This window comes from Harpia harpyja, chromosome Z, assembly GCF_026419915.1.
Source record: "Harpia harpyja isolate bHarHar1 chromosome Z, bHarHar1 primary haplotype, whole genome shotgun sequence".
NCBI classification, from domain to species: Eukaryota; Metazoa; Chordata; class Aves; order Accipitriformes; family Accipitridae; genus Harpia; species Harpia harpyja.
Genome location: NC_068969.1, coordinates 59,525,333 through 59,547,154, shown reverse-complemented (window position 1 = coordinate 59,547,154; position 21,822 = coordinate 59,525,333). Strand labels below are relative to the sequence as shown.

Genomic DNA, 21,822 nt, shown 5'->3' with positions numbered 1-21,822 from the left:
GCTTCACCTAACTGCTGTGCGTGCACAAGCGCTACCCAGCACGGAGATGGCTCCCTGAGACACAGTAGCACACTCGGACGCAATACCGCCTTTTAGGTTTTAACGCGGGACACCCTAAGTTCAGACCCCCGCTTCCCACGTTGCCCGGCAGGGCCTTCGCGAATGCAACGCTACAGCCGCGGCCCCCAGCACGCCTGGCGACTGCAGGCGCGACTCGGTGCGGGCTCGTGCCACAACAGCCGGCAGTCCCGGCAAAAGCCCAGCAGCCCGGGCCCCTCCGGCGTCTTCTACCGCCGACCGCGGCCCCCGCCCCTCGGCGGGCAGAGGCGGTGCTTGCGGCGCGGGGCGGTCCCGGCGTGGCCCCGGTACCGGGTGCCGCTCCCGGGGCGGCCCGGCGAGCCCGGCTTGGTAGCGGCAGAGCCGCCAGGGAAGCGGCTCGGCGCCGTGTACCCGCCGGCCGCCATGGGGACCAACGCGCCGCCGCGCCGGGAGCCGCTCGCCCGCGGCCCCCACGTAAGTCCGCGGTTTCGCTCGCCGCCGGCGGGGGTCCCGAGGGGGGAAGGCCCGGCGGTGCGGGCGGGGGACCGCCTCTGGGCGTGCTCGCCGTGCGGGGGACTGCGTGAGCCGCCCTTCGTCGGCGGCTGTCCCCCAGGCGGGTGAGCGAGCCGGGGCCGCGGGCAGCGGCCTGGCGGCTCTTGCCCGCCCTGGGGGAGGCAGCGTTCCGCCGAGCCCGTGCCTGCAGGCGGCCGGAGCGAGGGCAGCCCTGCGGGGGAGGGCGAGCCGGCGCCCGGCGTGTAGTGATCCCCGGGAGGGAGCTGCCCTGCCCGCTCGGCGAGGATGTCGCGGCAGGTGCCGTCTCCTGGGCCGACGCGGGACCGGTCTCCGTACCTCCGTTTCTCCTTCTGGCATGTGGGATTTGCGGCCGTCCTGGCTCATGTGCTGGGCATTTAGAAGTTCTCCGGAGAACGGTGCTAAATGGTTGCCCGTTTGTGCCCATTCTCTCTGTATTCTCTTTTCATTATTCAGTCCATAGCAAGCTACGGGGAGCTGGTGACCTCCCCAAAGCTACCACTCTATCCCTTGTCACTGTGACTTCCTTGTCTATTATTTGGGAGATGAGAGGTTTGGATTCACCCATGTTGGGGTACTACCTGGAGGGTGGTCTCAGCAGGGGTTTAGGATTATTAATCAGTTTTATTTTGCTAATGTACCAGTGGCAATGAGGGATGGCCCCACCATGCCATATGCTGTACAGGCAGAGTGGGAAGAAAGGCATGGACCCTCAAAGGATTCACATCCAAGCAGGATATGGGCAGGGGTTGGGAGAAAAGACATGAATGCAGGTAGGGTAACAAGGGAGCTTGAGCACTGTGGGGTAACTTTTTAGGTAGGTTTTCTCAGAAGGCATTCAGCTAACAAGTGAGCACAACACTGAGGGAAAGGCAGAGGAGAGGCATACAGCAGGGAGAAGGACAGCAAGTCCAGAAGAGTTGGGAAGGTGGCACTGGAGAGAGGGCGGAAGAGCCAGCCAAGCCCCCTGAGGGTGGTCCTGATTCCTTGCTCCTTGGCCAGCACTCCCGCTGCAGAAAGTAGTTCTGCTGATGCTGTTGCCCCAGGCTGTTCACTTTGCCACCTGCAAAGCAGGTTTTGTGGCTGCCTGTCAGCTGTTTTAAGCTACCAGGGGATATGGCTCTCTGCATGCAGGATTAGTGTGGAAAAGGCATTGGAGGTGAAGTCTGCCAAAATACAAAACAAAAGGTGTGTGCCTATTATGCAAAGAAGACTTGCCCCGTTTGAATCTGAATGTCTTACCACGTCAGCTGGAAATGCCTCTTTCTCTGAAGTGTTTCTTTACATATCCTCCCTTTCCTCTTGCCTCCCAGCCAGCTTTGAGTTCAGATTTGGCTGCAGGTCTCCCTGAGATCTGGAGGTGCTGAGAAATACCATTGCCTTGGATATTCTCCAATGAAGGCATCCTTCTAGGACTCAGATTTAGGCTTTAGAATCTAGGACTCAGATTTCTTTAAAAGAAATGGATTTCCAACAAGCACTGAAAATATGTCTGTTTTCCTTATTTTTAAGTAAGAAATTAAGTAACAACATTTTTTGCCCTCTTGTAGCAGTATTTCTTTATGGGCTCTAAGTCCAAATGTGACACCACTGTGTCAGTGCATCAGATGCTAAAGAGTAAACCAACTTAGGGACAGAAGTGAAAATTAACAAAGCTCCCCATTCATATTAAGGAAATCAAGGACACTGATGAAAACTATAGAATGTTTGCATGTCCCCCGAGGCTTTAAATTAGAATGTTAGTACACAAAAACTAAATGGACATTTTTACTTGGGAGGACTCTTCTGCTAGAAGATTTCTCACTGCTGCATTGCTCGTTTAGCATATCATACTTAACAAGTCTGCCTGCAGCCTGGAGAACTTCAGCTGGTAAGAAGGTTGGCAGCCCACACTAAGGGAATAATTAAGGAAAGGAGATTCCCATCAACGCTGTCCTGCTCAGGGAAAGGGTGGGTTTTGGGGGTTATGTAAAACTGAGACTAGGGCAGAGTCAAGGATCCCTGTAATCTTTTCCATAAACCAGCATGATTTCATGTGGTAGAAGCCAATCATAGTGAATTTCCCACTAAGTACTTAGCTTTGAAAATATAAAACGTCCTTTGAAAATCCTGTTCAAATTAGATGCTTTTTCTTACAATTTAATTGTAAAAGATTAAGGTGGATCATAGAACATTGTATAAGAAAATACAGGCATGAGAGCATGCTACACAATGTCAGTATTTTATAACTGCCTTTCAGAGATTCACAAGGAGGTTTCAGAAAGCACAAGAAAAGTAAGAGGGAGAGCCTCTCACAACATGGAGTCTCACTAGCCAAATGGCAGGGATATTCTGGCTGAGTTTCTAATAAATACTGCCTCAGCAGCCAGGCCAGTCAGAAAGTCATCTGTAACCACATGATTTTGAGTAACCTCCTACATCCTGGCACATAGAAGGCCTTGGGAAAATAGACTGCTAGTCTCTCAATGGTGTATGGTCTTTCCCAGAGGGACTCAGCATAGCCTGCGGACATGTGTGTTGAAGTTAGAACATCTATGGGGAGAGTTTCCCTTCCTGCAAAATCAGGGAATATTTTAGCAGTTGCTTTTATTTCTTTGTAATTCTGGGCCATCTTTCATTAAAATATCCAGTACTAAATCAAAGCTTTAATAAAAAACCATGGATAGCAAATCCAGCTGAGAAAATTAGGCTATTCTGAAAGTTAAGTCAGAATAACAGCTGACTTAGATGCTCTTCATATGACTTTTTTTCCAGATAAGTATCAAAAAGAAGGAAGGAAAGAAATAAATGGCCATTTAACATGTGGGGTTTTTTTTCTTTTCCTAAATGTCATCCTGAACTCTAAAGATTTGCTCTTCATCATTTACAAGGTCCTGGCTTCCTGTCCAAGTAAAGCACGTTTACAGAAGGTTTGTTGGTTGAAGGCTTTCTATGCACTCTTTAGAGATAGTATGTCTTTTAAAATTGTGTGTTTGTTTTTACTTTTCCTTGAATTTTGTTTCTTGCTTGGAAAAACAAAACTCTTTCTGGAGATTGCGGGTAATGAAATAAGAGCTGTAGATACTCCAAACAAAAAATGAGGACATTTTGTTCTTGACCAAGAATTAAAAACAAAGACATACTTTCATGTAATGCCTGATATAGAAAACACTGTGGTTTTGACTGGCATTTGTGCCTTCCATTACATCTCTGCAAGCTTCTTCAAATGAAAAATCTGAAATTGTTTCAGGAAATTATAATAGTTTAGGACTTAAGATTGCTCTAAAAGTCACGTGATTAAAGAAGACATTTGAATAACTCAGCTAATGATACCTCGTGTGTTATAAGCTTCCAAGACAGGAGGATTTACCCTTTGCTTAATGAACAGCTACAGCTACACTTCTTTGTCCATTTTATATTCTCCATCTCTCAAAATTTCCTCATCTCTCTTTGAAACTGTAAACTGACTATATGCTTTGTACGATAACCATCTTTACAATTACATTTTCTTCTTTCATCACATTTTTTGTCTTAGTGCAGTTAATAGCCAAAGTAGAAGTCCATAAACTACACACAAAACAAATTCTTTTAATACGTAAAAAGGTGGAAATACATGTTTACTATTATCATTCTTTAGTCCTGACGTTAGATCTCTGCTTAACAGATATTTTTTTGTTAAGTGTTTAGTAGCATTAGTACCCCTTAAAATTAGAAATTAGGAATTACCAGTTAAGACATAATATTTCAAATATTTGTCAGCCAACGGGCACATTGAAGACACAGCTGCATGCAAGTAGGATGCCATGGAGCCTCAGAAGGGATAAGAAAGATGTAAAAAAGAGATACTAGTTGGACAAGAAGAGAAATAGGAACTCTAGACCTGTTCACAACACAGGAGTTATTTATTAATAGTGGCCAGCCATTTTTTGGCATATTAATATTGCCAGACATTTAACTTTCTTTTCAACACAGTATGTCAATTTTAAGTGGAAAAATTAGGCAGTCTTATCACCAGATGATCGTTTCTGGCTCCTCCCCTCCTTTTCTCCCAGCTTCTGGCCTGTTCGACCTCCTGCTCCAAGACAGTACAGGTCTTGCACCTTTGTTAAAGCTTGCAAGCCTCCACAGACCCACACGCACAGCTGCTCCTGTCTGGACAGACAACACAATCCACCCTTAGTCTCTTTGCACCTACTGAAAGAAAGATTGGATTGAAGGCAGAGGGCTGCATGGTGCACAGTAGAACACAAGATTAGAACCACAGCACTACTGGAACATGGTGATTTTGGTATCTTCCATCTTTAAAATTGCAATAATACAGAGGAATGAAGCAGAAACGATGTAGGTTTAGCTTCCATTGAAAGCTGGATAGAGAATTAAGCTCAGTCTTGCAAACTTGCCTCTTTTTTATCACTCGTGATAAAAGCCCAAAGTGAGAAAGCTTAACAGAACTTGCTTTCTGGTCTTTCACATGAGAGCCATTTTCATCCATATAACTTGGCTGTTTCTTCTGCATGGTTTCCTCGACCAAGTATGCATAACAAAAAACTCTCCCACCTGTAGCTAAGGTGGAAACTGTGATCTGGTATTTGGCAGACTTACTCACTGTTCTTACCTAGTGATGACAGCTTCCAATCAAATTGATTCCTCGCTGTCTTTTGTCCAAATAGAGACTCTGAGTATGTACAGCAGCTCTATTCATTCCTGTTTGAACATACCCCAAGCTGTTTTAAGTAAACCATGTTGTCTGCAAGGGGTTTAGAAGCATAGCACAGGCATCAGCACAGTAAGAAGAATTCCACCACAAGAATCACCCCAGCCTAGGCTGCCATTGTCATTCAAGACCAACTGGTTTGAAGCCAGCTTGGGTATGTTGAACTGTGTCATATTCCCCAGTGGATGTTTGACGTGTGTCAACAATCAGCAATAGCAATCAAATTTATTCCAGCAGGACTGAACAGGAGTGGAGATTCAGAAGAGACAGACAAACCATAACCTTAAAAGCTTCTAATCCAAGTAAAGAAAACAGACCCTTTTGAAGGATTAAACAGATCACACAAGCAGAGGGAATCACATGATGCCAGCAAAAAAGTGGGTCAGTTCCACTATTTTATTTTTAGAGAGAGGGAGTTGGAAAGAAAAGTTTTGTGTTTTTTTCCAGCTGAAATTAAGATAAAGGCTCACATAGTTAGAGATTGAACAAACTGAAAAAAATCCTACTGAGGTTGCCAGCACTCTTTCCAGTGCTTTGCGTGGGTTTCAGATGGATAGTATCTCACCCCCCCAACCCTGAGCAAGGAATCCCCTAGAATGGAGGTTAGTTTTCATACCATGCCTCTATCACATCCTACAACTCTAGCTAGTTACTGGAAACTTGAATCAAATTTTATAGGATATAAGCAAATGCAATTATATTGTAATACACCAGACATCAGCATATGCCATCTTTCCAATAAGAAAGAAGAGGCTGTTAATCTGTTATGGAACATTGGCAGCTCTAAAGAAAATCCTGTGATATTTTTTAGCTAATTCCTAGTTATTTCAATGAGATTCATAACTCTGCTTGTTACCTGGGGTTTTGATGCACCTGATTTTAACATAGAATCATAGAATCATTTAGGCTGGAAAAGACCCTTAAGAGCATTGAGCCCAACCATTAACCTAACACTGCCAAGTCCACCACTAAACCACGTCCCTAAGCACCATGTCTACACATCTTTTAAATACCTCCAGGGATGGTGACTCAACCACTTCCCTGGGCAGCCTGTTCCAATGCTTGATAACCCTTTCGGTGAAGAAATTTTTCCTAATACCCAATCTAACCCTCCCCTGGTGCAACTTGAGGCCATTTCCTTTTGTCCTATCACTTGCTACTTGGGAGAAGAGACCAACACCCACCTCCCTACAACCTCCTTTCAGGTAGTTGTAGAGTGCAATAAGGTCTCCACTGGCCCTCCTTTTCTATGGGCTAAACAACCCCAGTTCTCTCAGCCGCTCCTCATAAGACAGCTCCCTTCACCAGCTTCATTGCTCTTCTTTGGACACATATCCTCCTGGAGACAGGGAACAAATTTTCACATAGTTTTGGATTTCCTCTCCCTTGGCTGGGAATTCTGTGCCTAACAATCTTACCTACATACAGGTCCTCTTTTTGTGTTAGCATAAGACACCGAGCAAAGATGTGAGAGATCTATGTTGTGGTGAGGAGAGAATAACCCCCCAAATTTCCCTTTGTATAGCATGTATGTCGTTGTCTTATCCTCCATCTCTTCTCTTTCTCTTAAACATCAGATATAAGCTGCAAACCCATGATGTGATACTGGCCTAGCTAACACACTGCTGTGGTTGCTTACAGTTACTATTAACTGCACAGCTCACCTGGTAGTTTTAACTGGGAATAACAAACAGGAAAATGCAGGAAGGTAATAACTTGTTATGTTTTCCCTGCTGTGTGTGTCTGTTTATATTATACTTATGTCATGTAGTATGCGTTACTTGGTCTTTTCCTGTAAGAATATATATTAATAATGGAGTGCATTCACAGGAGTTGAGCACTGCTGTCCCAGAATCTTCAAAAGTTATTAGTCTGGCAGTGTCAGAAGGACCTGCTCTTCTGAAAGCTCTATGATTCTTACCTTTAAAATTCACATTGCTTTCAAGTGGTTTAGGCTGGACAGTACAGAACTGACATGGACAGCTGCTTCTAGTTGCTTCTGAAAATCTTGGCCCAAGTTTTCACTTTCTTACACTCAGCAGCTGGTTTTGACATAAATAAAATGGATGTAAATGAAGACTTAGGCAAAGAAGTAGTTAAAGCTCCACCTCATGTAGATGTTGGTTTAAAAAGACATATTCCTTTGCTTTCAGGTGGGAAGGAGTAACACGGTGCATAGCCCTAGTGCAGAAGATCACAGTGCTACTGACTGTCCACACTATCCATCTCCTGGACATAGTCATGCAGTGACAAACCCCTTGTCAGACCACAGTTTAGCACCTTTCACCTCATTCAGGATGGGTTTCCAAAGAGTCTGATCTTTGAGCCAGCTGCAAACCAAACCAGATGATCTTGGTCCTTCTGTTCAAATGTTAAGCAGCATGACCTCTCTAGAAAGAAGTAATCTCCTCACCTCGAGCATTTCCCAACCCTTTGTGTATTAATGTCTGTTTAGTCCCTCCACTGCTGCTACCATTTCTGCATACCTTTTTGATGAGGAGAGGGCCAGTGAAATAATTGTAAACACTGAGACCCTACTCTTCTAATAAGGCCCAGTACTGCCTCAGGGCTTGGCAAGGACAAGACGCCATCTTCACGGTGTCATTAGAGCTTTTGAGCAGCAAAGGGTAAGGCTGACTGGAGCAGGCAGATTATGGCCTGAGGCTTCTCCTCCTATCTCATCTTTCTGGATAGCATTTGTCTCTCTGCTGGAGAGACTTGGGGCAGGACTCAGTAACACAAGATAAATTTCATGCTATTTATGTAGTATGTGAGGTCTGTGGAGGAGAAATAGTCAAAAGAAGCATGAACTTTCTCCCTTCTTCTGCAGCTTGTGCTGCAAGATGCTGAAACACTGTTAGAACATTTCTGGAAAAAACCCACATCAAGAGATGCACTGATGCTGTTGTAAGAATAATTAACTCTCAATGCAGTTGCTTCTAGCTGTATAAGTACTAGCACAATTCAGAATTTGTAAATATATACACACTCATACATACACTCATGCTCAAATATGATTCAGCCTCTTCCTCAGCATTTTGTTTCACTGAAACCAGCTGTAGATATACTGGTGAGCTTATCATAACTGGAAAGCATTTACAGGAGACAATTCAAACTTACTTATAACGACATTTCCAGAATGCACATAGGTTTTTAAGCAATGTGCAATATGCATAAAGAAAATCTAGTGATGCAGAGAACAATGAAAATAACTTAAGCGAGACATGAGTTTAGCCTAAGGCGCCTTCCAGTTGCTATTAGTACCTCTGGTCAGTATCTCAAGTTAAGAACCCTGGTAATTTGAGAAGTGTGTGTGCTGCAATGTTCTCAAAACACTGAGGCTTTAAGGAGCTATGACTCATTGGACCACCGCTGCCTGAGGACTCTGAATGTCACCGTAAGATGTTCTTTCTGTCTCTTTTGGGAAACAGTCAATTCAGAATTTTAAATTCCCAAGGGCAAGTCTTAAAGGTTTTTTACTTTACTTTTTAAATTACATTGCCATAATTCCTATTTAAGATCTTTTTTTAGTTGAAGACTTCAGTATTTGTTCCTCAAAGCCTTTCTAAACAAGTATGTGTAACGGCTAGAAAAGTCAACTTCCTCTCCCTAGTAAAGGACAGGAACGCAACCATTCCCATACCTTGCATCTATTTTCTTTTAGGTATGTCAGACACAGGAATCACTATTAAGACTAATTTTTATGAGAAATAGAGGGCAAAAGCAGAAGGGATTTGAGACACCTCAGTTATTATATGATGAACAAAGATACAATTTGGACTAAAAAACTATGTCAGAGTGCACGTACCAAACAGTTGAATGTGGCACAGGCTTGATGAGATGGATGGCCCTACCACATTAGACTGTCAGGTTTCAGCCACACAAATACGCGATCTATCACAGAGAGAAAAATGGGTGAAGAATTCTCATTTTACTTGGATTGTGTGACACCTGCTACCAAAATGTTTTATTTAGCTGCTTCCACAGCAAAATATAGTGGGCATAGGTTGCTGTTGTTGCACATCATGCCTAGGGTATTGAACTGGGATCCAAGTCGCAGTAATCTCACTAATAAGAGACCACCTTGACCCCAAAACACATCCACTGTGAGAAAACAAGACACATCTCTTTTACAATGAACTGAAACACGCAGATGATCAACAATACTTGACAGCTGATTTAACAGCTTTCTTGATTTTGTCACATGCCAATGAACTCAACAGGATTTAAGGAAATGCAGGCATTCTTGGCTGAATTAACACCAAAGTCATAGAACTCTGCAGCACAAACAGAAACTCTGCATGACCTACAGGCAGGTGCTCTAACTGTAGAGGGCTACAGCCGTCCAGCCTCCAAGATCAGGCAACCTCCGTATTCTTCCATGCATTGCTGTGGGCCATGTCTGTTCCTGCTTTGCATCTTCTACCAGCAACCTCACAGTTCATAGTTTTCAGACATCCCTCATTTTAAAAGCTCTTAACAGGATGGTGATCCCCACTGAAGCCGTAAGATCATTTGGCAGTTTTAACTGGGTTGCTCTGATATGTGTTGCATCAGGTTATTCCATATATAAACGGACAGTAAGAGGCTGTCCTGACGCAAGGATACGGTGGTTCCTTGTTACGAAGACAAGCCAGCATATGACCCTACAACCACCACCACGGACAGTCCTAAGGTCAGCCCTTCGTTAGGGTGGCGTCCAGGTCGACGCTGCTCACAGCTCCTGCTCCGTCACTCTGCAGACACCCACGGCAGGAGGTGCGCGGTGCGTGCCAGGCCAGGAGAGAAGGCCGCGGCCCCGCAACCGGCCCCGAGCCACAAGGCGCGGGGGCAGCGGGGCGGTTCGCGGCGCAGGGGCAGTCCCGCTCCTCAGCGGAGCCCGGCCGCCCCTCCCCCAGCCCTCGGCAGAGCGGGACCGCCCTGCTGGGGGCGGGGCCTTCGTTCCGGCTCGGCCGTGGAGGCGCTCGGCGCCAGCGCCGGCGCTGCGGCCTCGGCGCGGGGCGAGGCGACCGCGGGGCTAGGCGACCGCGGGGCGAGACGACCGCAGGGCGAGGTGACCGCGGGGCGGGGCCGCGCCGGCCTGGCCGCGCCGGCCTGGCCCGGCTTACGCGGGGTGTCTGGGCGGCCGGAGTGACCGGGGCCGCTCAGGCCGTGCTGCCGGGGCGGGGCGGGGCGCGCGGCGTCGGCTAACAGCCCAGGGCGGGTGGTGGCGGGAGCTCTGCGGAAGCGCTAGTGGCCGCGCCGGGGCGTCGTCGGGCGGGAAGAGCCGCGCCGGCTGTAGGTGGGCTGTGTCGTCCGCCGCGGGCCGCGTAGGGCGGGGGTGGGCGCGCGCGCATGCGCCCGGGGCGCTGCTGCGAGGGTGGGTGCTGGGCGAAGCGGCCGGGGCGCGTGCACACGCGTGTGGCGGCGGCGACGGGGCATGAGGCGGGTGGGCCCGCGCCGGGGGTGCGCGCAGGGGTCGGTTGCGGAGTTCGGCGGGAATGGCCTCGCCAGGACACGAGTGCACGTGTGTGTCTTGGGGGGCTGCAGGGCTCTGTGATGCCCGCGAACGGAAAGGCGCGCGTGAGTCTTTTCCGGAGAAGATCGAATGATTCCACAAGCACACGGGCATATGCAAAGTGTAGAGATTGTAAAGAGGAGCGTTCGAGGCTCTGATTTTGAAAATCGTTGCTTTAGAAATGTGAATGTAGACTATACAGATGGTATCATTTTTCTGTGAAACACTGGTAAAGGGGTGTCTCACGCACTTGAGACTGCTAACAGAAATGGTAGCTACTTGGTTGCTGTAAGATCTGGCCCAGAATTTCCCACTCTTAAGCAGTCCTTCAACCTCTAATAGTCTAAAAGCCTTATGATGGAATACGGAGGAGCAGGAGACCAAAACAAGTAAAGATTAATTATTTCAAGTAGTCCTTCATGGAGCACTATTTTATTTCTTTTCCTTTCTGCTGAAGATTACTAGTCCCAGCAAGGTGGAAGAGGTGGACCTTGGAACAGGAAGATCCCAGACTAGAGAAGGCTGTGTAGATCAAACTCAGTATATCATCAAACACTGAGAAACTAAGAGGCAACTGTTAGTGATTAATTATTTAAAAGAATTTCAGTGAACAGTTGCAGTCTAATCATCTCTTTTCAGAAAAACCTGTTAATAAATTCTAAAAAGACAGTGGTAACAAACTTCAAGTGATGTAGCTAGGACATTATAGCTCTGCTTGAAGGAATATACTGTTAATGGTTGAAGGGACTTTGCCATTACTTGTTGACAGTGAATGCTATCTGAAAATACAGAATTATTTTTGCATTTACAGGCTCAGAATAGGTCGGAGTCAAGATAGAATTCTGTCTGGTTTTAAACTGATGTAGTAATACATCACATGTTTCTTTAGAAATTACCATAGAACTTAAGCTGAAGAACAATAAACTGGTTTAATTAGTAGTAAATTCCCCCATGTAGTTAACACTTACATTGGATTGTTATCAGTCCTTTAACTAGGGTAAATATTTTGGTTCTTCAGAAAAACGTGTTAAAACTGACAGCAATAGAAAAACTGTGTCTGCACCTGTGTGTGGCTTACTTGCAACTTTTTGGAACTGTTGTGTTACAGAGGTTTAAGGCAGTACTCAAAATAATTGTGCTTTGGGGCTTACTGAAACCTCATGTTAACAGAAGTTGAAATGCACAAATAGCACGAATTGTTTTTGATTCTGGTCAGTTCATATGCCTTTGAAGTATCTCCACATCCATCTCCAAATTATTTCAGGAGACCATTATTGCAGCCAATAGCAACTGTAATTAAATGTGATCTGTGTGGCCAGAAAGATGTGTGATGTAGCAATTCAATTCTGGTAGATCTGTAGTTGTGGTGAATCATGAGTTTTTATTTTTTTTACAACTTACTATTTTAGGAGATGGTATTTTCTGGATTTGGATTGAAGGGTTCTAGAATGTTAGACACCGCTTGAAGATCAAGGAGGACAGAAAACTACTCTGCTTCCTAAAAGCCTGCTTTGCATAAATGAAAAGATAACTGCTTAGATAAAGGGGAAGTGATGGTTCTAGCTCAGGCAGGTAACTTGGGAGTAAGCAGACTTTGCGTAAGCTCACTTTGTCACTTACTTATTCTGTGCCCTTTTACTTTGGCTTCTTAGTTTACATAGTATAGAATATGTATGCAGCAGTGGCTGACTTGAAGAGTCTTGTGAGAGCTTTGCTGCTGATTATACTAACATTATTCATACAGTTTCAAAGACAAGCTTATAGGGATGTCAGAAGTGGCCTTCACATCTTGAACATGATTTTATTTGAATTGGTAGCTGTTTTTACATATGCAGTGACAGGATGTCCTGCTTAGAACCATCTCCAAAAAGAGGTTGTTTTAGAAATGAGAAAGCAGTGGTTCTGTTAGATCTGTGTCTAGCTAACGTGGTTTCAGGTTTCACTCAGTGATACAGGATAGTGTGCTCTCTGACCTACCTTTATACAGCATCTAAAATCCTGCAAAGTACTCTCTGCATTTTCAACATGAGGTACTGAATTTCTTACATGCATTTAAAATATTTCAAGTCTATTGGACAAAAAGAAAGACAAGATTAAATTTAAAAAGCCATCATATATTCACATAACTGCAGATGTTTTCAGCATGAAATAATTAATTTGCCTGAAGGATTATCATTTGACCCTTTGGAAGTGTAAAATGGTAATTAATTAACATCCTACTTTTGAAGTAAGGTTCAAATGAAGGGGCTCAATGTAAACCAAATAATATCTATTACTTTATGGCTGAATCCATAGAACTCAGCTTAATTTGTCATTACAGTACTGAAATGCTGAAATTCCAGGCTGTGTCTATTCTACTGAAGTTGTTTGGCATAGCCATAGCTGCTTTGCTCGAGAAAGTGAGAAATGCCATTTCTTATGAGCTTAGCCATGGCATCCGTCTTTGCTTTTTGCCACTTCAGTTTTATTCTGAAAGGTAAACTGCTCTGTCAGGAATCTGGGTTGTTGGAGTTAAACTAGAAGAAACATCACTGCCAGTCATAGTTTTGCAGAGCCATAAGAGATTGCAAGTGGAGAATAGAAATGTCTCTTACCTTTGACAACTTGGGATAGGTTCCTGATCACCCTAGCATTACTATTATACCAAAACATTGTTTCATTATGTGTGATAAAACCTAAACTAATCTGTGTTTAAAAAAAACTTTGAAAAGTTGCTGAATTTTCTAAGTTTCATAAGAGTGGGATGTCACAATAGCCTTTCTTCTAAAAATTTACTGAAAACAATTAAACATAATATAAACAGAGCATGAAACTGTATGTCAATATTGTCGTGCTTGCATAGCAGCTGCTCAGAAAGAGCTTCCCTAGCTGTCAAAACCAGTAGAGAGATTTATACTGCTCTGACTCAGAGATGAGCAATCCTTGTGCATTGATCTGGGAAAAGTTTACTTGCCATTAAACTGGAGTAAAAAAATCTGACATAACATTAGATTTAATACCAAAAGGGTGGTACTTACTTAAAATACAGTTATTTTCAAAAGGAGAACAACAAAAAACATATAATAGCTGGTCTGATACCCTCTGCTACCAACTTAGTAGTTTTTGTTTGGAGGGAGAGGAAATTTGGGTTATTTTCAGGGAGTTATTGCTGTATCCTTTTTTAATAGGCTTTTCTTTATCTCTCAATTTTTTTTCCAATTGCTAAATTAAAAACAAACAAACAAACCAAAAAACCCACAATAAAACCAGCAAGGCAAAATAGTAAACAGAGGATAGGTAAACTTGAAAAATTATTACATAGTTTAATTGGCTACTAAACAAGCTGCAAAATTGGATTAGAGAAAATATCTTGTTACAGTAACTGGTGATGTCACTTGTAAAAATACTGAATTTCTGTGGCATTTCAATTGTGAGAAACCCTTTATTTTTTTAATAGCCTCCAGACTGCCTGATGATAATCATCATCCTTATTTGTGTACTTGTCTCCAAAATTTGTTGTCTTATTGTAACGTAATATTGTATTATTGAATATCTTGATGTACTTTGGTCTGCGAAACAGTACGGAAGGGTTTAGAAGTCAATGTTTAACTCACTTTAGCTCACCAAAGTGTGTTTAACAGATATGAAAACTGACTCGGGCAAAAACTTTCTCTTTTTGTTCACAGAGTCTGTCAGTGCATGTATCTTTTAGCAGTTTGTTCCATTCTGTGGTTTTGGAATATGAGATTTTTTTTTCTTTCATTGACTAAGGCACCAATAATTTTTTCAGAAAATACAGAAGTTTCCATCTGAACAGGAAAAAGTCATTTTACTGTTTAATTACAGTTGAACTTCAAAATACTTAAATATTGTTTATATAGAATTTGTATATATTATTTATAGAAATAGAGGTATTAAAATTAAGTGAGCTTTAACTAAAAAAAAATAAAAAAAATCTGTCCTTTTCTAAATCTTCTCATGGTAGGTACTGTAAGGTATCAGTTATCTGTTATCAATGGTTGACTTAGTATGTGTCCACAATTCTGGGCTGCACTTGTGTATGCTGTTCATGAAGTGTACCATTTACTTGCTATAAAGGTTATTTTTAATGCTGCTGCTTTTTTTTTTTTCCCCTATTATTTCAGGAAGTGTATTTCAAGAATCTTTCAAAACAGAAACAAAAGGAAGTAATGGAGAAGAATGGAAACAACCACAAACTTCGTGTTTGTGTTGCTACTTGCAACCGTGCTGATTATTCAAAATTAGCTCCCATTATGTTTGGTATTAAGGCAGAACCACAGTTCTTTGAGCTTGATGTCGTAGTACTTGGTTCCCACCTGATCGATGATTATGGGTAAGGTGAATTTTTCTGTCTCTGCCAATTTGTTTCCGGGGTGTTAGCAACAACATCATGGATGTTAGGTAACAAAATCCTTGTCGTGGTGAGTGTACACAACAAAATTTTTAATTTATTTTTATTGCATTTTGAAGCTGCTTCTGAGATTGCATATTTCTGGGATTTTTTACAACCAGTCTTGGAATTTTGGAAAGTTTTGTGTAAATGCTGTAATTGAGATCTTACCAGGATCACAGACTATATGAAGTGAGAAACTCAATTCACTCAGATATCCATAAGAATCTGGTGATTATCAAGTGAAAATATGCTACAGTTTTTAAATTTCACAGAGAAAAGATGATCTTCAGTCATTTTAAGTTGCAGTTCTTCTACTTTGCATAGTTATTGGAGAAGGTACTTACATATTCCATATCCCAGGGGAATACTGTTAGTTCTTTCTTCCAGGATTGTGGAGGAAGGAAGGGGTTGTTGTCTCTTTCTGACAAAATGAATAACTGATAGATATATTAGGTATGATTTGGCAGGAGAGATAAGGGTCCCCTCCGTAACACCCTATAAGTAAGCAGTCAGATCACCTGCCTGGGAGGATGGAATGTCTTGCTCCAAATCCCTTCCTTTCAAAGGACTTCCCACATCCAGGGTGAATATTTTCCTATTTGCTGGGGATAAGACAGAAGGAAACAGCATGCATATTCTTGCTGGTTATTGTTTGGTTGGTTTACTCAGGCTGCATTTACCAGATTGGGCCCAGTAAGTGACATAGGTGGGAAAACGCTTACTTGGCAAGTCAAAATCGGACTTTAGCATAAGGCTTGCAGCATATTAGCATCGTTGAACTTTTAGAAATGTTAAGCATATCTTCAAGTAAAGACACTTTTTGGACTTCCCAGTGAGAAGTTTTGGCACTTTATAAGTTAGGGTATGAGGAGGTTATATCATCTCAAACTACTAAGATAGGAAGTTCCACTGCTGCCCATTCTCAGTGTAGTGCTCTCTTCCTTGCTTTTTACTGGACATTGTTTCCATCTAATAGTATTGCAAGGTGAACTCAACACCACAAAATTAACCTGATTTAAAAAAAAAAAACAAAAAACCCAGTCAAACTTCTTGCCAGGTTAGCTTGTTGAATTACATCCTGTCTGATTGGAGAAATAAGGTAATGCCATTTAATTTGCTGAAGAGGAGAAACATGGCCCTGATTTTTCTATAGTCCTGAACCCTTTGCTGACTTGTGCGAAGTAATATGAAATAGTACTTTTCCAATTCCAAGGTGTTTTAACACCTGTCTCTGTGATATAAATGATTTGTAATGCACAAAGCAGTAGAGATTTTGATCTGACAAATGTTGGTGCTGTTAGTTGCTTTGTGGTAAGTATTCTTGAACCTTGGTACTGCTTGGGGTTTTTTGGGGGGACCCAGCCCTGCACTCCTTAATCTCAGGGATCCTAGAGAATTAGTGGGTCCTCAAAACATATGTGTTCTAGTGATTTGAGTAGGGTAATAAACAGTAACAGTATTCAAAGTATAGTGATCCCGCAAAATGTTTCTTACTGAAATGTTTGGAGGATAGTAGAAGAAACAGAACACAAAAATGTGCAGTCTTGTTTGTTCCCTAGATTTTTACCTTTCAGAAGGAAAAGAACGTAGAAAAAAAAGAGATCAAAGATTTCAAGAGAAATGTACATAGTAGGGAAAAAGGGTCTGTGAAGAATAATTGTAAACGGAGTTCAAAATCTAGTGCAGTTTATGCTATAAAAATCTGGGCCACTTCAGTCACATGAAAAGATGCTTGGAATATGAGGGAAGATCTTCATGTGGATGGGAACATTGTTAAATTGTTAAAAACTAGTTTCCTCAGTGAAAGAGGTGTGATAAGCAGACCTTTGTTCAAACCCAGCTACTCCAATATGCCATTATTTTGTCAAGCTATGTTGCTGTAAAACCAAGTTGTATTTACTCTAACCCTTTTCTTCTTACTTTCAGTAATACTTATCGTATGATTGAACAAGATGATTTCGATATTCATACAAGATTGCACACCATTGTGAGAGGGGAGGATGAGGCAGCTATGGTGGAGTCAGTAGGCCTTGCATTAGTCAAGTTACCGGATGTCCTGAACCGCCTGAAACCTGACATAATGATAGTTCATGGGGACAGATTTGATGCTTTGGCCCTGGCCACATCTGCAGCCCTGATGAATATTCGCATTCTTCACATTGAAGGTGGAGAAGTCAGTGGGACCATTGATGACTCTATCAGACACGCTATAACCAAACTGGCCCATTACCATGTGTGCTGCACGAGGAGTGCAGAGCAGCATTTGATAGCCATGTGTGAAGACCATGACCGCATCCTTCTAGCAGGCTGTCCCTCATATGACAAGCTTCTCTCTGCCAAAAATAAGGACTACATGAGTATTATACGCATGTGGCTAGGTGAGCAGTCCACTTTTTATGTTTTTCATATGACTTTCAACACTAGACAAACTCAGTAACTAGGTTATCAGTCTGTGGGATCTGTTGATCAGTGGCTCTGAGAAAAGTACAGGAAAGAAAGAGACAGCCTTCTTGCTAGTGAGTTTAAGTTCACTTAACTGGAGATTATTTTCCTGCGTCAACCTGCTTCTTCTCCAAAAACTAGTATATTTGGTAGTTGTATCTAGTATTTCTTTCCTTCTACATTTTCTTTTCTGTGTTCTACCATGTATAGCTGGAAAGCTACAAATCTGTCCTAGTAAACACATTTGGTCCTTTTGCCAAATCAAAAAAATAACTCCTTAAATGCATAATTTCTCTGAGCTGAACAATTTAAAAACAGAACAGTCTTACATGAAGTTATTTTGGTGTAAAGAATGTATTTAAATGGAATCAAAGCTGTTCAGGGCTAATCTAAAAAAAAGGTAATTTATATTATGAACATTCTTTTGAGGAATGCACTGCAACAGGGCAACATGCGCCAAAGACTTTCGGTGTTTCATATTCATTGACTTACAAATAATTCATGTAAACAATGGGGTTTTGTGTTGCTTTTTATCTTTGACAAAGCAATCTCCTATATGGCACATTAACCTGTGTAGTTGGAAGCTGGAATCTTCTTAGATCAGTAGGTGAATATTTTGCAGATAAACTTTTTTATCAAATGTACTAAAACAAGTATGACCGACTTTTTTAAAGCAATGGGAATGAAGTCTTTGCTTGAGGATAGACAACTGACAGAAAACTTGAGCGGCTTCAGGAGTTTCATGTTACTCCAGATTCACACTGGTGTGAGAACAGGCTCTTGACCCTAGTATAGTTTTGCAAAGCTTTAGATGTAGCCCTGCAAGTTAACAGTTTATTGGGGTTTAGGTAGTGGTCTCTAAAGTTATGAGACTTGCTTGGAGAGGCAAATAACAAGCTAGATCCTCCTGTTACTCCCTCAAGTTTTGTTGTAGCATTGAAATTTATGTGTTGGATATATGCCATTCAGTGCCTTGACTGTTCAGGCTTTCACATCAGTAGTTTCAAAAGTATGTCCTCCCTTCCTCTTAACTATTCTATGCCAATAAAAAATTTTTCCTGGGCTTCATTTGGACAGGTGAAGATGTCAAAACCAGGGATTATATAGTTGCTCTTCAACATCCTGTAACCACAGATATTAAACATTCCATAAAGATGTTTGAGCTGACACTAGATGCACTCATCTCCTTCAACAAGAGAACACTTGTTCTATTCCCTAATGTGGATGCAGGTGAGTAAAATACTTTCATGACAGAGGGACACATAACAGATTGTCTTTAAAGCATACATAGTTCTTATGGAGTGCTTTTATCCCAGAACCTCCAGCCTGATGGCAATAGCTGGATGGTCTCAGCATCACACGTGCATCTCCTACAGCTCCATGTTCACACTGATGGAGGACATTTCAGCTTTTTAGTGTGGGAAGGAAGATGGAGGGAAACCATGTGACATCTAGAAGCAATATTAGTGCCTCTTAAATTAACTAAAAACTACAAAAATATTTTTGCAGTGGATTTTGGGATAAAACTTGGGCTTATGTGCCCAGCTCTGCAACTTACACTGTGAGGAGAAAAAGAGAACAAAAACAACTTGGAGCTGGCAACTCAATGAACAGCTGTTAGCTCCTTTGCATGCTTGGACTTTCAGTTTAACAACAGAACTTGAATCATTTATTCTACTTCTTGTTTTTCTGTAGGAAGCAAAGAGATGGTTCGGGTGATGAGGAAGAAGGGCATTGAACATCATCCCAATTTTCGGGCAGTAAAGCATGTCCCATTTGACCAGTTCATTCAGCTAGTTGCTCATGCTGGTTGTATGATTGGTAACAGCAGTTGTGGTGTCAGAGAGGTGGGAGCATTTGGTACACCTGTCATTAACTTGGGGACACGTCAGACAGGAAGAGAAACAGGTACATGTTTGTTTAACTACTTTAATTTCCTCATGGTTCTGAGGTTTTTTTCTTCCACAAGATAAAGTCAAATGAATGCTTGACAGAGGCCGTCTTGCAGTATCAGTGCAGCATAATTTTTGACCCATTTTAAAGCTTCACTGGCTATTCCTTTATTTATTATGTTAGTGCTGCTTGTGTGTTTTACGTAAGATAATGAGGCTTTTATCTATAGACAAGCTGAAATATATCCCCATTTGCAGTGGATTCCATTTAGCAGAATAGACAACTAATTGTCTTCCTTTATAGCTAGTTTGATGTTTGACATGTATTAAAATTTCACTTAAAAAATATGAACTCTTCACCACTTCGGGTAGTAACTGTATTGTGGTATTTCACAGATAGGCAGATATGACACAAATAGCCATTTACCCCCTGGTTTCTTTTGTGCATTTTTTATTTAATAATAGAATTCTGTTGAAGGCTAATATTCTACTCTCTAGTGTTTTGTAATGCATGAAAGCATCTCATAGGAGTCACCATTGCTTTATTGGGAGGAAGGGGGAGGCACATAACTGATGAGGAGTGATGGCGATCTGGCTGGAGTACTGCTCAGAGTTAAAAAAAAATAATTATTTCTTAATTTCTAAAGCAGTTCTTATCCTCTAATGTATTTTGAGGAGCTGACCTGTCCTATTATGTTAAATTTTGTCATCTAGGTGAAAATGTACTTCATGTTCGTGATGCTGATACACAGGACAAGATTCTGCATGCTCTACAGCTGCAGTTTGGTAAACAGTATCCTTGGTAAGTACATTTGTATTGCTTCATTGGAGGGGATGTTAGAGCAGTAGAGTAAAAGGCATTTAGTCCTAAGGTGGTTCATCGTATTTCATTGGACTGCCTTTAGTGCACTAATCTGAGGTTACAAATTTTTTTTCATTTCCCGTATCTCATTCAGAATCATAGTGCAATGTCTGGTATGCAGATTAGTATTTGCAGAGCAAAATGTTACTAGTAATGTTTTGATATAACTACTACTTTAACATCCAACAGAAAGTCAAGAAGACAAAATTCATATGTTAGCTTAGGCTAGCATGATTAAGAGAGCTTGTTCTATAGGAGCAGCACTGGCGAGGACATCCTGTCTGCCTACCTCTGACTTGTGCCTGAAGGGACACACTACTTCATAGCTGGATTGACCTCAGGCATGATATGTAGAGAGTTCTGAGTGCAAGCTTCCAGGGGAGCTGCAGGATTATAGCATGATGCTTTTTGTTATTCTTCAGCCATACAGTATTGACCCTCAATTCTTTAATGTATAAGTTCTTAATAAGCTTCAAGAGATAGTATTTGTCTAATTAAAGTCAAGAATCAAAAGTGTATTTCTTAAGAACCTCGGTAGAGTAATAAAACTGAATTCAGTAATACCAAATGTCTGACACTGTGTATGATGGTATTATAAAACCGACATGTATGTTGAAAACCGAAAGGAATGTACAGTTTATTATTACATAGTTGCTATCAGTGTGGTAAGTACATCTTGTCTGGACTTGTAGCACATACATAAACTTTCCATAATTTTGGAGCTTTATTATGTGGGTCCTTTCATTAAACTCTTAAATTTCTTTTTTTTTTTTTTTTTTTGGCATCAGTAGCTTTCCAGGTTTCTACATTCCATGTTTCATATTCCAAAATGGAGCTAATGCCAAAGTTGCACTGTCTGTTGTGTGATCTTCAAACTAGTGACACTATCTACCATATCCCATGACAGACTCAAGTACTGCTAGCTGCAGCATTGTTACAGGAGCCATATCGTCATTTTGTAATGACACAGTGTTACAGCCTTCTGTCATATAAAGAAGTTTGTAGATTGCAGTGTTATTTCCAATTAAATTGATTTTTTTTTCATATTATAGCTCAAAAATATATGGAGATGGTAATGCTGTTCCAAGGATTTTGAAGTTCCTTAAATCTATTGACCTCAAAGAGCCATTGCAAAAGAAATTCTGTTTTCCTCCTGTCAAAGATAATATTTCTCAAGATATTGACCATATTCTAGAGACACAGAGTGCTCTGGCTGTGGATCTAGGTGGAACAAATCTCCGAGTAGCAATTGTCAGTATGAAGGTAAATATTCTATTGTGCTTTTAGATACTCTGCAAACTCCATTGGGCTTTGTGGTTCTGTTCCTACAGTGGAGATATGGGCTTATGATGCAAAAGAGCTCCAAAACAAAGCAGTCTTACTGGCTTTTGCTGTTGAGGGGTAAAGTAGATTTTCCCTCATTTGTTGCACCTCTCATACAGTTTTGATACAACTTGCCTGCTGGCTTGCTGC

At 42.0% G+C, this 21,822-nt stretch overlaps 1 protein-coding gene and 1 long non-coding RNA gene across 5 annotated transcripts in view; one reads left to right on the top strand and one right to left on the bottom strand.

Moving 5' to 3' along the window:
* Positions 1–364: 364 nt before the first annotated feature.
* GNE (glucosamine (UDP-N-acetyl)-2-epimerase/N-acetylmannosamine kinase) overlaps positions 365–21,822 on the top strand; it is a 33,328-nt gene continuing 11,870 nt past the window's right edge. The window contains exons 1-7 of one of the 4 annotated variants that reach the window (XM_052778603.1): positions 365–513; positions 14,885–15,093; positions 17,080–17,531; positions 18,673–18,825; positions 19,291–19,503; positions 20,202–20,289; positions 21,402–21,612. In XM_052778603.1, coding sequence (XP_052634563.1) covers positions 463–513; positions 14,885–15,093; positions 17,080–17,531; positions 18,673–18,825; positions 19,291–19,503; positions 20,202–20,289; positions 21,402–21,612 — 1,377 coding nt within the window. In that variant the 5' untranslated portion in view covers positions 365–462. Of the gene's footprint in view, positions 514–10,269; positions 10,317–11,317; positions 12,791–14,884; positions 15,094–17,079; positions 17,532–18,672; positions 18,826–19,290; positions 19,504–20,201; positions 20,290–21,401; positions 21,613–21,822 lie in introns of those variants that run through there. The other 3 variants (XM_052778605.1, XM_052778604.1, XM_052778606.1) reach the window with 3 other exon arrangements.
* Positions 11,161–12,817, bottom strand: LOC128137566 (uncharacterized). Its single transcript, XR_008233733.1, has 2 exons — positions 12,738–12,817; positions 11,161–11,323 (listed from the first exon to the last, which is right to left on the bottom strand). It is a non-coding gene; the product is annotated as an uncharacterized LOC128137566 (long non-coding RNA).